The 14,412-nt window shown below is 44.3% G+C and overlaps 1 protein-coding gene across 4 annotated transcripts in view; it reads right to left on the bottom strand.

The window, feature by feature from the left end:
* The window catches only part of NFIB (nuclear factor I B), a 449,892-nt gene extending 440,974 nt beyond the window's left edge, over window positions 1–8,918 (bottom strand). For all 4 annotated transcript variants that reach the window (XM_040963072.1, XM_040963071.1, XM_040963074.1 and 1 more), the window contains exon 1: window positions 8,823–8,918. In XM_040963072.1, the coding sequence (XP_040819006.1) occupies window positions 8,823–8,918 (96 nt within the window). The remainder of the gene's footprint in view (window positions 1–8,822) is intronic.
* Window positions 8,919–14,412: the final 5,494 nt, after the last annotated feature.

Below are 14,412 nucleotides of genomic sequence, written 5' to 3'. Positions count from 1 at the left end.
GTTTCTGCTGGAAGCAGGAACTTGACCATAGGGAGGGATGATGTGTGCCTGAGGGAGAACAGCCATTTTTTTTTTCCGGAGACCTCCAGCATACTCCCCTAAATTGCCTCCGAAAGTGCTCCAAGTGAGGACTGAGGAGCGGGGTAGCTGGATTCTCTGGCTCTGATTTGGACGGCATAGGTCACCATGCATAAGCACACGTTGCTGAGCTGGCTGGGAAGCTCTAGGCTTGCAAACACTGAGCAGGGTAGTCCCAGCAGGGCTGCTACTGACAGCTCTCAGGATGACAGAGAGGCCCAGAGTTCTTCACAGGGACTTCCATGCAGTCTTTCTCATTTTCTTAAAGACCCATGCCTCTGCATCTTCTAACCTTTACCTTTCAGGTTTCAGCTACTCTAAGCACATTACCCTGAGCCCTTTCCCCAGTACTGAATGGTTACAATGTCATTCAACAACAGGGGCCTTCCCAACACTACAATAAAGGTAACAAACATGGACAAATAACTGAAACTAAAATGTTAAAGGTGAAAGTCTCATTTCCCTAAATATACCTTATTTCAATTTAAAAAAATGACAAAGAAGCTCATTTACCCCAAAGACACCTTAGCTTAGCCATCCATCTCTAAAAATATCCTTGCCCCCCCCCCTTTTTTAGCCTTTTCTATATACTTCACTTTGTGAAACCCCAGAAAGGCCTCACTCACTTTGATAAACAGGTAGAGCTGAGAAAGGCAGGGCTGACAGCAGCTCATGGGCACTTTATTCACCCACAAGCTCTCATTTAGAAATAGCCAAGAACTTGTCTGCTTGGAGGGAAATCAGATTCTGGTGGTTTTGCTCCTGTACGTTCTTGCTACTCTTTCCTTCAGTTTTGAAAATCAGGCTACTCTTGTCATCGGAATCCCACATGTCTCCAGCCCACTTCAGTTTCCGGTTATGAAAAACAGTGCTGTAATCCTGGCTCACGGATCTGAACCCACCAACCTCCAGCCCCTGACAAAATGAGTGCTCATCGGGAGCCCCATCCCCATCAGTACAAACAGACAGCCACATTAATGATGCAATTGAGCCAGTGTTTACTAGTGGCCTTTTGTGTCCAGTATGCCATAGAGGACTGGGAAATAAGTCTTGGGCCCCTACACTCTCAGGGCTTTTGATCTTGATTGCATCCCTAAACAGCCAGACAAGTCTTATGTCCACATAAAATAAGTGGTATATAGTAAAGTAAGATGGAATGTTTTACCCTTAACAGTTGCTATGACATTATCTCCAACAGTCCCAAAGCAAGAGGGGAAAAAGAAACTTCATTTGTAATACAACATAATGTGCTGTCCATTACATGCTGTGCTAAATCTTTCCCATCCTAATATATGTTGAATTAAGATAATTTCACTGAAGAATGATCATGGCTGTTTTGTGGTACAAGGAAAAGAGCAAAGATACCAATGAAAAATTTAAGAGTTGAACTGTAAGATGATAATTTGAAAATTTTACTTTATACCTTCCAATTAAATGTAAAACATTAGAAGTTGGGGTGAACAAGTTGTTATCACTGCTATCGCCTGGGATGTTGGTGAACTAGTGGTACACTGTTACCCAAAAACTAATCTTTTGGAGTTGAGCAGTAAAATTTGCATCATACAATGTGTTAGACAGTCAGCATTTTCTTTGCTGCCTAGCAGAAATTTATCATTGTATCATACTGCAGAACACTGGGAAAATCCTGAAAGCTTTTCTTCACCCACCAACATCTAACACCGCCAGATAATCACATGTATACTTCTGATTTGTTTTGCATCTTACAATTTTCAAGTTGTTTACCGCAGCTTATCTCATCGGAGCCTCACAAGAGCTCCATGAGGTAAACAGATATCATCAAAACCTGAAAATGGCAATGTTTTACTTGCCAATTTCTTTCCAAAAGATTTCCCCCAGATGGCTTATGACTATAGCGAGTCTAATTGTCTCGAGGAAAGATGAACGGAATCGCATTTCCCAAGAATTCAGCCACCTCTGAGCTCAGAGTTTTGCAAGTCTCAAACACAGCTCTAAAGTGAGTGTCCTGGCCCATTTGACACACAGGAGGGCTGAGCCTCAGAAACAGGCAAAAAGTGAAGCTGGCAGGGCAGGCAGATGCAAAGCCAGGAGGGTAACACTTTCAGCATGGTCACAGAGAATTAGTCACACAACTCAGAGGAAAGAAAGAACCGACAATGGGTTCTGGGGTAGGTACAGACCGATGTGGGACTTTGTCTCAGTCTCCTGCCACATCTCTCTCTCCTTGCTGGCCAAAGTATTTCAAGTTGCCTACCCTCAGAGTGCAGCAACCCGCCTCTATGGAGTAGGGTTGTGCTAGTATCCATTGTGTTATGCCCAATAATTTATATGAGTTATACAAGTTGCTTCCCAAAGCATCTAACACCTGGCAGATAAGACACCCTTAATAAACTGGTTTTTTTTTTCTTAACCCTTAAAATCACAGTAGCTAATTGTAGAGATAAGCTAATGGGCAACATTAGTCACTAAAGTATACAAAAATATTTCACAAGTTCCTGCTTTTAAAACATCTGCCATAATTTGAAGTGGAAAATACTAAATTTTTATGTTTCATTTAATGTGTGTTGTGCCCACAGAAATGTCTGAGTTCAGGGAAAGTTCATGCGATTATAAACATCCCACAGAAAATGTTAGCATTCCATTCAATTAACCTATTCTGTATTTTTGAGCACCTATTAAGTGCCCAGAACTCCACCTGTGTGAATATTAATCCCTTGAATTTGTGTCATGAAGATTGTCTTTGCATGGAAATCTCCAGGTGCTTTGGTAAGTCCATCTCATTCATCCTCAGGACAGGCTGGACCGACAAGTAAGGAGTGTCATTATCTGCACTTCACAGCTGGCTTTATCAGCCGTGAGAGGAACAAATTCATTTGCCAAAGGTCACCAAATCTACATTTCCCAGGATTTGGTCTTGTGCTCATAAACCTATCTATTATGTTATAACCTAAGCAAATGCACTTGATCTTAGCCAAAAGGCCAAGAAGTGACAATAACCTGAAAAAATACACACAGTATGTGAGGTTTTTTTTTTTTTTAAAAAAAAAAAGCTTTCCGAATGAAGTCCTGTTTTTAAAGGTGTTGCATTAAAATTTGTTAGAACAATAAGAAAGGAAAATCACCATCAAAGCTGTCCATTATGTGATGTTACATTTGTCTCACTACAGAGGATGCTTTGTGAGTTAAAATAATGCTAATAATCACAACAAATATTCATTTCATAGCTTCTATTCTCTTGGCTCTTTGCTAGGAATTTGAAATGCAGTAACACTAAAAATTGTTCAAGTTAATGAAATATGTAGGATAGCGACTTCTTGTGAATAGAACTTCTCCATGGATTATCTCCATCTTAACTATTTTGCTAATTAAGGGTAAACAGGAGAAAATAACTTTCTTTCCTGTCCTGGTAATATTTTCACCTGTATCTGAGTATACTTTCTCAACTGCTCAGAAAGACCTATATCATACGTTGTAGCAAGGAAACATACCTCACAAAATAATAATCCCAGAGAAATCAAACTGCCTAAAGGTAGTCAGTGTTATTATTCAGCCACATTACAGAAATATGCAACAGTTCCAACGACCTTGTGAGCATCAAATAGCTCTCTTTGTTGACCAGTCTCTAAGCTGGAAAATCAACACCAGCTTTCCCATAGATAGGAGAGATAACACTCCTTGGGAACATGAACCCTTGCTTCCCAAAAAGAACTGAAAAAGAGGACAGGCAGGCATTTTTACTTCCTTACTATCTGATTAAATTAATGACCATCTAATCACTGTTTAACAACATGGGATACAAAGGATACTTTTTCTGACCCAGAGCTTACACGTGGTATTTGGTATACCGGCACATAAGCAAGAATGAACCATGGAAAATGAAATACAAGTTCTCACAAACAAGAAGGTATCTTCGGAGAATATTAATGTAGTTTAGCCCATTTCTCCTACAGCTCACTTGTACTTAACGATATTAAAGTGGCATTATAAATGAGCATGCATCCTTAAGGAATACTACAGGCCTGCAAAAACTCACAGAAAAGTCACAAAAAATCTATGCGTGGATTCCAGCTTTTCACAAAGTAAATGCATCTTTTAATGCCATTATTTGCCATGGACATTTTGAAGTACTCTCATATAGATATGGAAGATAGGTTAAGAATCATAATCTGTTTATAACAAATTTTTAAATAATAAAAACTGCTAGTATTATTTGCAGACCTTAAAATCATTTAATCAGACATCATCATCATTATCACTGTGGTGGTTATTTTACTCTGAAACTGCTATCTAGAAAGTTAGAATCAACTAACTATTCTTTATCCACATCTTTAAATGTACAGGGGACAACTTAACAGTAATGGTAATGTTAACATTTACCTGTGGGTCTAAGCACACTACGAAGATGTACTAACCACATTCGACAACACGTGGCAAACCTGCAAATGTAGTATCTATGTATTCCTCTGTTAGAGAAAACAGAAGTGACTCTGAAGCTTTGTTAACATTACTGGTGTTCCCTTCTCATAGCAACAGGTCACAAGCTTGAGTCCAGAAAAAAAGACAGGCATGCTCTCCCTTGCACCTAGAAAGGGGACTGGCATATAGAAAGTTCTTCACAAACACTTGTTTAGTGAAACCTAAACTTTGTCATTTCTAATTCTACCAGTAGATTCTATTTACAGACACAGTATGTATGATGTTCACAAGTTTCAACTATATTTCTCTAGTCAACTATATTTTTAAAAATAAAATTGAAAATTAATTAAATAATGAGTTTTGATTTTCAGATCTATTTGTGCATTACACTGTAGGAACTTGAAGGCAGATGCGAGGTTAGGCAAGAGTTTTCTCATAAGTGTTTTTAGAAATTCTTGCTTAGAGTAAAATAAAAGACTGCCACATATACAATTTTACACTATTTCCAAGAAGACACATTGACTGTAGTACTGTCAGACTCCCAGCTCACCTCAGCTTCTCAAGGACTCTGCAGAAGCACTAGTTGTGACAGCAGTATCTTCAACGGGGTCATATATATTCTGTGATTTGTAGCCAAAGCATTCCATTAAAATTGACATTGAGAGTGACATTTGATTTTAAAGCAAACAAGGGATATATTTTCACTGTATTAATATTGTCCAAAACTGATAAAATTACAGATAATCAAGATACAGTATTTTAACACACTGACATCTCAAAAAAAAAAAGTTATTTTTCTCTCAAGAAAAATAAAAGGTAGACTACCATTGAGTAGATTCATTGGTGTTCAACCAAGAATGACCTCTGTGCCTCGGATCACTGAGGACCCGGTTCTGGTTTTGCGCTTTGTGCCCATTTACCTTGTTTAGTGTTTGCCAGGACTATGAGAATTTCAAGTCACACAGAGTGGTGTTTTGTTCCTCACTTTAATTTTATGGATTAATATTTAAATAATTTCCCTCTATGATTAAGGTAACCTTACAAATGTTCTGGCTGGTTCTGAGGGGATCAAAGGATTAGACTTAGGAAACTTAGAGAAGCAAACACTGTCTGGAGCCAACCCGCCCCTCAGGAGTTCCCGACAGCTAACAAAGAAGTTCTAGGAAGTCTCACAGAGAGCTTTAAGTAAGTCCAGGTGAATAGAAGGGAAGACCACCACTTGTTTGTGTTAGCTTTATTTATCGAGGCTTTCAAAAGCAGCATAAAGCATCAACAATAAGCATTAACGGGATAGTGCTATTCACGATATATGTCTTTAATACATTCCACGTGGTATTTTTAAATAATGTGAAAGGTCATCAACATAACTCTAAATATAGCCAACCCAGTGCAATTTAAACTGCCTACATGATTTTTCTCCCTGAAAGGAGAAGTGAGGCCTATGGCGGTAAAACCTGCACGTATGTAGATGACATGTAACATACACTCACACACGCATGCAAGTTTACTTTTCTTGTACTTGTTTACTTTTAGCTGTCTCAATAAAACGTTTTTTCTCCCTCTGTTTTACTAAAACATGCCTATCTAGGAAGGAAAACAGATGTAGAATTGGACAACTACGTCTTGTTTAGGCTTTTTCCTTGTCAAATAGAATCTATGATCATTGTTACACAATGGGACAATCTAAGTGAAACAGACAATAAGTCAGGAACCAATTGCCGGGATCCTTTCACCCTGTATCTTTGGAATTCAGGATTTGGTTACCAAAATTTCATTTGATTAAGCCAAATAAGGATACAATATCCTTTTTTTTTTTTTCCCCACAAAAACCCCAGAGTAATTATAAAAAAAAATCAGTGACACGATCAGAAAAAAATCACAATAAACTAGTTTGTAAGAACTGTAAAATACCTATAAAAATATTTCTTAAACTCCCAAACAGGATAATCATGTTAAAGCAGCCCCACATACTTTCTTCTGTCTTCATTATATTACCAAAGATAAACAACAAGTTAGCTGGATGAATTAGGCTTTCCAAAGGCATCTGTTACCCACGTTTTCAATGACACATTAAATAATCATCTCAGCACTTTGGTCTCAAATGAACAAAGTTTCTCAACACAGAGCTGCCACCATCCGGAAACCTGCACACTTTTCAGCTATTCTAATAAAAATTCAATAATTCTGGAAAATATTTAACTTACTTTTTCACCTCTAAACCTGTCCCTGCACACACCCTGCATATCCTCAGGAACAGAACCCTCTTGCAAACGACCAATCAGCTCTTTGAAAGCAGCATCTCCCAGAAACGGCAGACAACGAGATCTCTTAGGAAGACACAACCTCTCTTTACCGAAGTCGAATGATGAAATTCAATGACAAAGAGTTTATAAAAGTTTATGGTGATTAGCCCACACTAGCCACATGAATGCTGACCTTTCAGCACAATTTCTTAGTTAGCCTTTTGACTTTTTCCCCCAACAGAAAACATTCACATTGGTAAAAGCACTGATTTTTCAAACTTCTTAGAATATCTTACGTTAAGAGACAGGGTAATTCTAAAGCCACACTAACAAGTGCTGCTGTAGTTATACAAAAGAAACCTTTTATGAACATTCTGCAACATCTTTCCCCCAAATAACTGCCAGTTATTTTGAGTGGACTGCACACAGGGTCAGGCGCAGGAGGGAAGTTTAATGGAAGAAAGAGAATAGTCCCTGGTAAAAACCCTCCACCACAGTTTCTGTCACTCATAACCATCTCCAAGTGGAATGAAAAAAGAAAGAGAGAGTGAAAGGAAAGAGAGAGACGTTTCTATCTCTCCTGGAGGAACTGGTTTTCATTTCTGAAGCCGACTACTGGAAACAGCAACAAGTAGCAGCGGCAGAAGTTTCCTCCAGGCGTGCACAACTCGCGCTCATGAGAGAGCGCACGGAGCAGGACGACAGCTCACAGCGAACCCTCCGTGCACACTGAGCACCCAGGCAGTGCCTAGGTGCCACAGCCGCACAGCCACCTTTCAGGAGAGTCCAACGTGCCCAGCGGAAGCCTTCTGGGCTAGCAGTACCAGAGCCAGAACTCACAGGAAACCATGCCCGCAGGCTGGGCACTGCGGATGCACTGACCACCAGGGCCAGCCGCACCCCTCCCCACCTAGCATAGAGTGCCCATTGTCTGCCGCTGTGCTAATTGTGAAAATACAGCCCTTGCTGTCTGCGTAGTCGTGAGGAAACAAGCAGGCAAAAACAAAACAAAACAAAACAAAAAAACCCAAAAACCAAAACATAAATGAAAGGGGCCAAAAAGGAGAAAAACAAAATGACAAAAAAAAAGCAAATAAATGCTCAGATGAATTAACACAAAAGTAAATTTAACAGTCGTATTAACCGCTTGCCTGTGGAAGGTTTCACCATTCTTGTCACGACTATTTCATACAACAGACCATTGTCCATGCAACAGAACTCTGAATCTCGAAATTTATTATGGAGCACGTTTTGAAGTGCAAGGTTTTCTTTCCCCAAACCAGCACTCTGACTAACAAAAGTTAGGACTGCGCTTCTCCCAATATGATTGTTAATGCTGAATCACAGGATTCAGCGATGTCCTGAATTTTTTATGCTTTTTTCCCCTCTCTCTTCCCCACATTTGCAGCTGGACAAATACGAGGGGGGAACAAGACAGCACCAACAAACCCACACACATTTGCCTGAGCAAAGAAAAATAATGAACTGAATATGCATATCCTCATTAACTAAATTTAATTACACTGAGTGGCATAGTAATCAGTGGTTGCTCCAGTTACAGTATTCATTGAAAGGGAGGTGGATTCCAAATTAAGGCAAGGCGCGGGGGACAGTCGCATACTGATGAGGGAGCCGCACACAACGTGATACAATACACTATCTAAATCATTATTCAGAGAAGCTGCAGAAAGGAGTACATTGCTGTGTTTTAAGGCCAAAGCAAGAACAATTAGCCAAGGAGGCTCCAGTCCCCTATGGACTACCCCACCTCAATATATTTCATAGCAACCAGCCTGGGACTGTCCGTACCATTTGCATTTTTTTTAAAGTGAACAAAAACTCACGCTGCCTTTTTAAAAAGAAGGCCTAATGCCCCTGGCCACAATAGCAGGGAAATCCTATCTAGCACAGTAGTGAACAGTGGCACCCCGTGCTCCCACAACTTGAGCTGGAACTTTCCGCAGGCAGCGAACTTTTATAACATGTGCATGGAACAATAAAGGAGGAGCTCAAAAGAAAGAAGCCGGGGGGGGGGGGGGGGGGGGGGGGGAGGTGTTGGGAAAGTTTGGGGGTGGGTGAAAAAAAATGTTATCACGCCAAACTTACCATCCACCAGGTCCTGGCTGACATGTCATAACAGAGCTGCCATTTGATGGAGCTGTCCGACGTTTTCCCAGCCATTATGCTGTCAGCAACCTTCATCAGATGCAGCTCAATGGAAGATAAGACACCTAATCAAGAAATCATCAGTGGTGCCTTGCTGGACTACAGGGAGGCCAATCCTTATCACACTGCATCATGGGAAAAAGCTCCTTTATTACCAGGAGGAGCTGCAACCTCACAGATAGAAAGACAAGGATCAGTTCTTTTGCCTTTTTTTTTTTTTTTTTTTTTTTTGGTCTAAAGGGATTGGTGAAAGTAGCTAGCGTTCTTTGTGTATCATGTGTACAAGAGTTAAGTATCTTGCAAGTGGGCGGCTAACTGCTTTGCTGGGCAAGGCAGACTAAAGTTTATTTGCATTCTTCTCTGTTGTATATTGTTTGACATGGTCCATGGTCCTTGCTGAGCAGATGAAGGGAGGGGCGGGGGGGGGTGGGAGGGAGTGAAGGGAGAGGGCGCTGTAATTGCTCAGAATTAATATTCCCCCCAACAAAGACATAACAGTTTCATTGACACAGTAGGAACGTGGTTCAGATGTCACTGCATACGCAGGCGTGTGAGAGTGTGTTCAAGCACACGCACACACACACAGTGGAACACACAGGTAGCAGCTGCAGCTGGATTCAGCTGAGGTTGCCAAAGGGCACAAACCCCATTCTCATGCCGGACATATGGAAGCAGTTTAACTCTTTGAAATCACTGCTCAAGGAGAGCCTGCAGCCTGAAGGAGAAACCAGCCCCGAGAACAGTGTCTGAGGCAGGAGGCAGCGCCTGCTACCCACGGACTCTGAAGGCGGCCCACAAACACCACTGCAGTCACCCCGGGGCAGCCCGGAGCCAAAGGAGATGGGGAAGGCAGGGTTTCTGTGCTGACTCTCCACGGCAGGAGGAGGAGTGTCCTCAGACTTTCTCTCTCCTGTTCTTGGAAGTGGGCTCATTTTCTCTCCTGCACTGACCGTATCTCCTTGCTCTTGGTCTTCCAGGAAGCCAGAGAGCAGGCACAAACATTCTCTAGTACCGCATCTGTTCCGCACAGCCTTCATTTTTCTCCAAAACCTCGTGAGTACTGAGGGAGTAACTTACAGAATCCTGCCGCCGCAATGAGAGACCCCAGCCCTCTGCTCTGCCTTTGACCGGAACCCAGAAAGGCAAGCACGTCTCAACACAGGTGCTGTGGGTTTGCAGGGCCCCATCCCACACCGTCCGCCCAAGCCTGGCCACCTCTTTCTGTCTCCGCATTTCGTCACCCTGTCCTCCTGTGCCCCCTTCTAGCCCTCTCAAAATGACCTGGAGACTAACGGTTAACATCTGCTGCACACCACCTAAAAGGACAGACTCCGGGTGGACTGCGTGAAAATGAAGGGGAAAAAAAATAGATAATGGCAGCTTTACCCATGTTCTCTCTCCTCCGCATTAAGCGTTTGTGAGGCTGCGAGGGCAGCCTGCTCCTGCCCGTGAACTTGGGGCTGTCCTTCGGGTATTTTTATATTCACCTGGGCAGACATGTCAGCCACAGTCTCAGACAGGACTGGAGCTTAAGGTGACCTGACTCTGAGCTGGCAGCTCAAGAACTTGGCCTTTGTCAGCCAGTTTATCCTCCACTGCCTGGGGATTCCTCTCTTTCTGCCTCCTAGTTCTTTTTTAATTTTATTCATTTATTTGTTATTATTTTTAAATTCTCAGGCAGGAGGGGTAGGGGGGATTTGGAATGCCCCACGCAGGCCCTCTGCTTCTGAAATACCCCTCAAGATCCTGACGCCTCCTTTTCTCTCTCTCTCTCTCTCTCTCTCTCTCTCTCTCTCTCTCTCTCTCTCTCTCTCTCATCTCCCTTTTAGGTGTTTTTCTCCTGAGCAATGATGGGGTATAAGCCCGCCCCTGGTAACCACGGTGCTCAGCGTTGGCAGTACTGAATGCCTACTGCGTGCCAAGAACCACAGTCCACGTGGGGGCCCCGGAAGGGACAGAGGTATTGTCTGGCTCTCACTGATCTCGTCAGGGTGTCCATCCCGTGGTCATCAGGCCTCCCCCCTGGTACGTCAGGGCGCTTCCCCGGAGCGACTCCCGCGCCCGGAGGTGAGGCCAGCATGGCGTCCTGGCTTCCACCCACTCCCTGACCCCGCGGGACCTGCCGCTCTGAGGAGCTCTAAAGGCAGACAGGACCCTCACTTACCTTTCTCGGCTGCGGTCCCTCTCTGACTCGGGGTGAACTGGGCAGTCAGTCCGCTGGGGGAGCGGCGGACCTGTCCCAAGAGGTCATGACCCCCACGAGCCCGCGAGCGCCACCCCGCGGGAGGAGTAGGCAACATTTCTACACAAGGGAGTGAAGCTTCCGGAAACCGAGACAAGGAGAAAATCTGGGTTGTTTCTCATGGGAGCTGGGATTCGCACTGGCTGGCACTGGCAAGGGTTTAAAAAAAAAAAAGAAAGAAAAGAAAAGCGGCAAATTCAGATGGGGTGCTGCACCTCCCAGGAGACCCTCCCTTGCGCACTGCCTCCATCTGGGGTCCTTGGGGGAGGACGAGGGCCCTTTCCACTGACAGTGGAACTTTAGCCCGGGAAGATCTGCCCAGCCCCGTGCACCGGAAGAAGTCGGTTTCGATGAGCTATTTAGCAACTAAACTCACCTGGTACAAATCAAGTGGCTACATTTCATGCGTCCAATTCCATTGCATCCTGAGGCCTTGCTTTCCTGACACCCTGGGAGGCAGTTTCATCCCACCTCAACGTTTAATGCCACCATTACCCAGTTCCCCAAACCCCAGCTCTTTTCTCCAAACCCCCATCCTCGGCAGAATCTGCCCTTGCCTGGAGTTTTCCTTTTCCACTCTTAAAGTCTCCTGGGCGCACCTGGCCAGCCACTGGCGGTCAGCTGTACACACTTCACTCAGCGGAGCAGAAGCTAGGAGTGTGTGAGCGCTTCCGCCCCAGCAGTGTCTGATGGTGACTCGGAGTGCTCTGGTTTCTGTCCTGACTGGGAAGCGAGCTTCAGGTCAACCCAGGCCTGTATTTGGGACTGGGAAGGTTAACTGAGAGGCCTGGATTCCCATTGCTTCCCAGCATTCAGCCTCCCCCTCTTGCGGCACGGAATGTGAGCCAAGAACAGCCAACAGGCAAGTGTTGTTACCTACTAGCTATGTGACTTCCACAGGTCTTTATTCTCTGTGCCCACCATTTGCCCCCAGACTGCAAGAAGAAGAAAGCAGAAGGGCCCGGCGCGGTGGCGCAGTGGTTAGGTCTTCGCCTTGCACGCCCGGGATCCCATATGGGTGCCGGTTCTATCCCGGCAGCTCCGCTTCCCTTCCAGCTCCCTGCCTGTGGCCCGAGAAAGCAGTCGAGGACAGCCCAAAGCTTTGGGACCCTGCACCCACGTGGGAGACCCGGAAGAGGCTCCTGGCTTCGGATCGGCATAGCATCGGCCGTTGCGCTCACTTTGGGAGTGAATCATCGGACGGAAGATCTTCCTCTCTGTCTCTCCTCTCTGTATATCCGCCTTTCCAATAAAAACATAATAAAAATAAATCTTTTAAAAAGAAGAAAGCAGAAAAGGAAAGGTTACAAGGCTGGATAGGGGGAGGTTTCACTTTTCTTTTTGGAAAAAAAAAAAAAAAACACCAACAAGATGGGGGTGATATAATCAGAGGAAAAGAGATGGAGAATGCAGACAAAGACAGAGGGAGAATGAAAAGGAGAGGGTGGGAAGAAAGTGAACATGAAGTCACTTCACAGGGTGACTTCTGGGATGGGGCTCTGGTCCCTCCAACCTCCCCAACTTTTTATTTCTCTCTCTCTGTTTCTTGCACTTTCCTGGGTTCTGGCCTGCCACTTGCTAGCAGTGTGAGCCTCACTTAGCCTCAGCTTCCTTACCTATCAAAGGGGACTTCGGGTCATGGTATTCTTAGGGTTTCTGTGTGGATTGGCTGAGATCATGCCTGGATACATTTGTGGCCTCTGTGATGGAGATGGTTTCTTCTTTCCAACTTCATCAAGTTCTGTCCATTAAATACATATAGCTTTTTGTATATTAATCATGCCTCAACAAAGTTTGTTGTCTTAAAAATCAAAAGCCTCCATCAGGCTGCCATGACAAAGGTTTCCTGCCTCTTGGGCCTCCTCCCCAGCACCTGAGGCTACCACACACCCAGTGACAGTCCCAGGCTCCACCCTCACTGGCTCATTTTGATGAGGCTGTCTGGAAGCAGTCAGCAGGCACTTGATTGCTGCTTTGGTGAAAGCCTGGGCTGACTTGACCTGCTTTGGGTGAACTCAGGACAGTTCATCTCCCGCTGCCTTGGCCAAGGGCTCCCCCAGCCCGTCCTCACCTTCAGTGATCTCCCGCATCCGTAATGGCTCCAAGAGGAAGGCTCAGAGCTGTGTCCAGCTTGAGACGTGTAGCCGGCTTTCTACCTGCCTAAATAGGAGATCAAGCAAGACAGACAGGGAGATGGTTGTTACAGCGGCTTAACACGCACTGGTACCTATTGGATCTGCCTCCAGCATTTCCTGGAGGTGTTTGTTTACAGCTAGGGATAACTTAAAATCAGCACACAGCCTGAGTTTGTTGTTTTTTATTTTATTTTATTTTATTGGTTTAATTTTTTTTTTTTGAGAAGGGATCTGGAACTGAAATGTGCTCTTTCTTAACTTGCACTATTGACTGAAAAAGTTTTAAAACTGCCCTACTTTCTGAAATAAGTTTTTAAAGCCTTTTCTCACTAGCTGTGTGGCTGCTTACAGGAATGTATGGGAGCCGTGCATGCTGACACTTGAAAGGTTTTTCTACTTCAGTATGAAAGATGGCTGAATCATACGATTCCATTTATGGGAAGAAGATTGTTGGGACATGGGCTCAATTATTTTGAGGAGAAATACTCACTTTCGTGCTCTGACATTTTGTTATGTTCATGCATGTATCAATAAGAACAAAAAGTAAGAGAAAAACACATAGAATCTCCCTGCATGGATTTTTGTTTTTGCATTTCCTGTGAATTACAACTACAGACGATCGCTGAGGTAGGATGATTTTAGTTTAAAATCTCTTGTTGCGGGCCTGGCGCGGTGGCGCAAGTGGTTAAGGTCCTCGCCTTGCACGCCCGGGATCCCATATGGATGCCGGTTCTATCCCGGCAGCCCCGCTTCCCATCCAGCTCCCTGCCTGTGGCCCGGGAAGGCAGTCGAGGATGGCCCAAGGCTTTGGGACCCTGCACCCACGTGGGAGACCCAGAAGAGGCTCCTGGCTTCGGATCGGCATAGTATTGGCCGTTGCGCTCACTTGGGGAGTGAATCATCGGACGGAAGATCTTCCTCTCTGTCTCTCCTCTCTGTATATCCGCCTTTCCAATAAAAACATAATAAAAATAAATCTTTAAAAAAAAATCTCTTGTTGCATAGCATGTTAAGCTACTGTGATGCCAGCATCTCAGGCTCACGTCCTGGCTAGCCCACTTCTGCTCTAGCTCCCTGCTAATGCACCTGGGAAGGCAGTAGAGGATGGCCCAACTACTCGAGCCTCTGCCACCATACGGGACTCATACGGGAT

The sequence above is a fragment of the Ochotona curzoniae genome, unplaced genomic scaffold, assembly GCF_017591425.1.
Source record: "Ochotona curzoniae isolate NIBS_2020 unplaced genomic scaffold, NIBS_Ocur_1.0 scaffold_3208, whole genome shotgun sequence".
Lineage (NCBI taxonomy): Eukaryota > Metazoa > Chordata > Mammalia > Lagomorpha > Ochotonidae > Ochotona > Ochotona curzoniae.
This window is presented reverse-complemented; position numbering and strand designations above follow the sequence as displayed.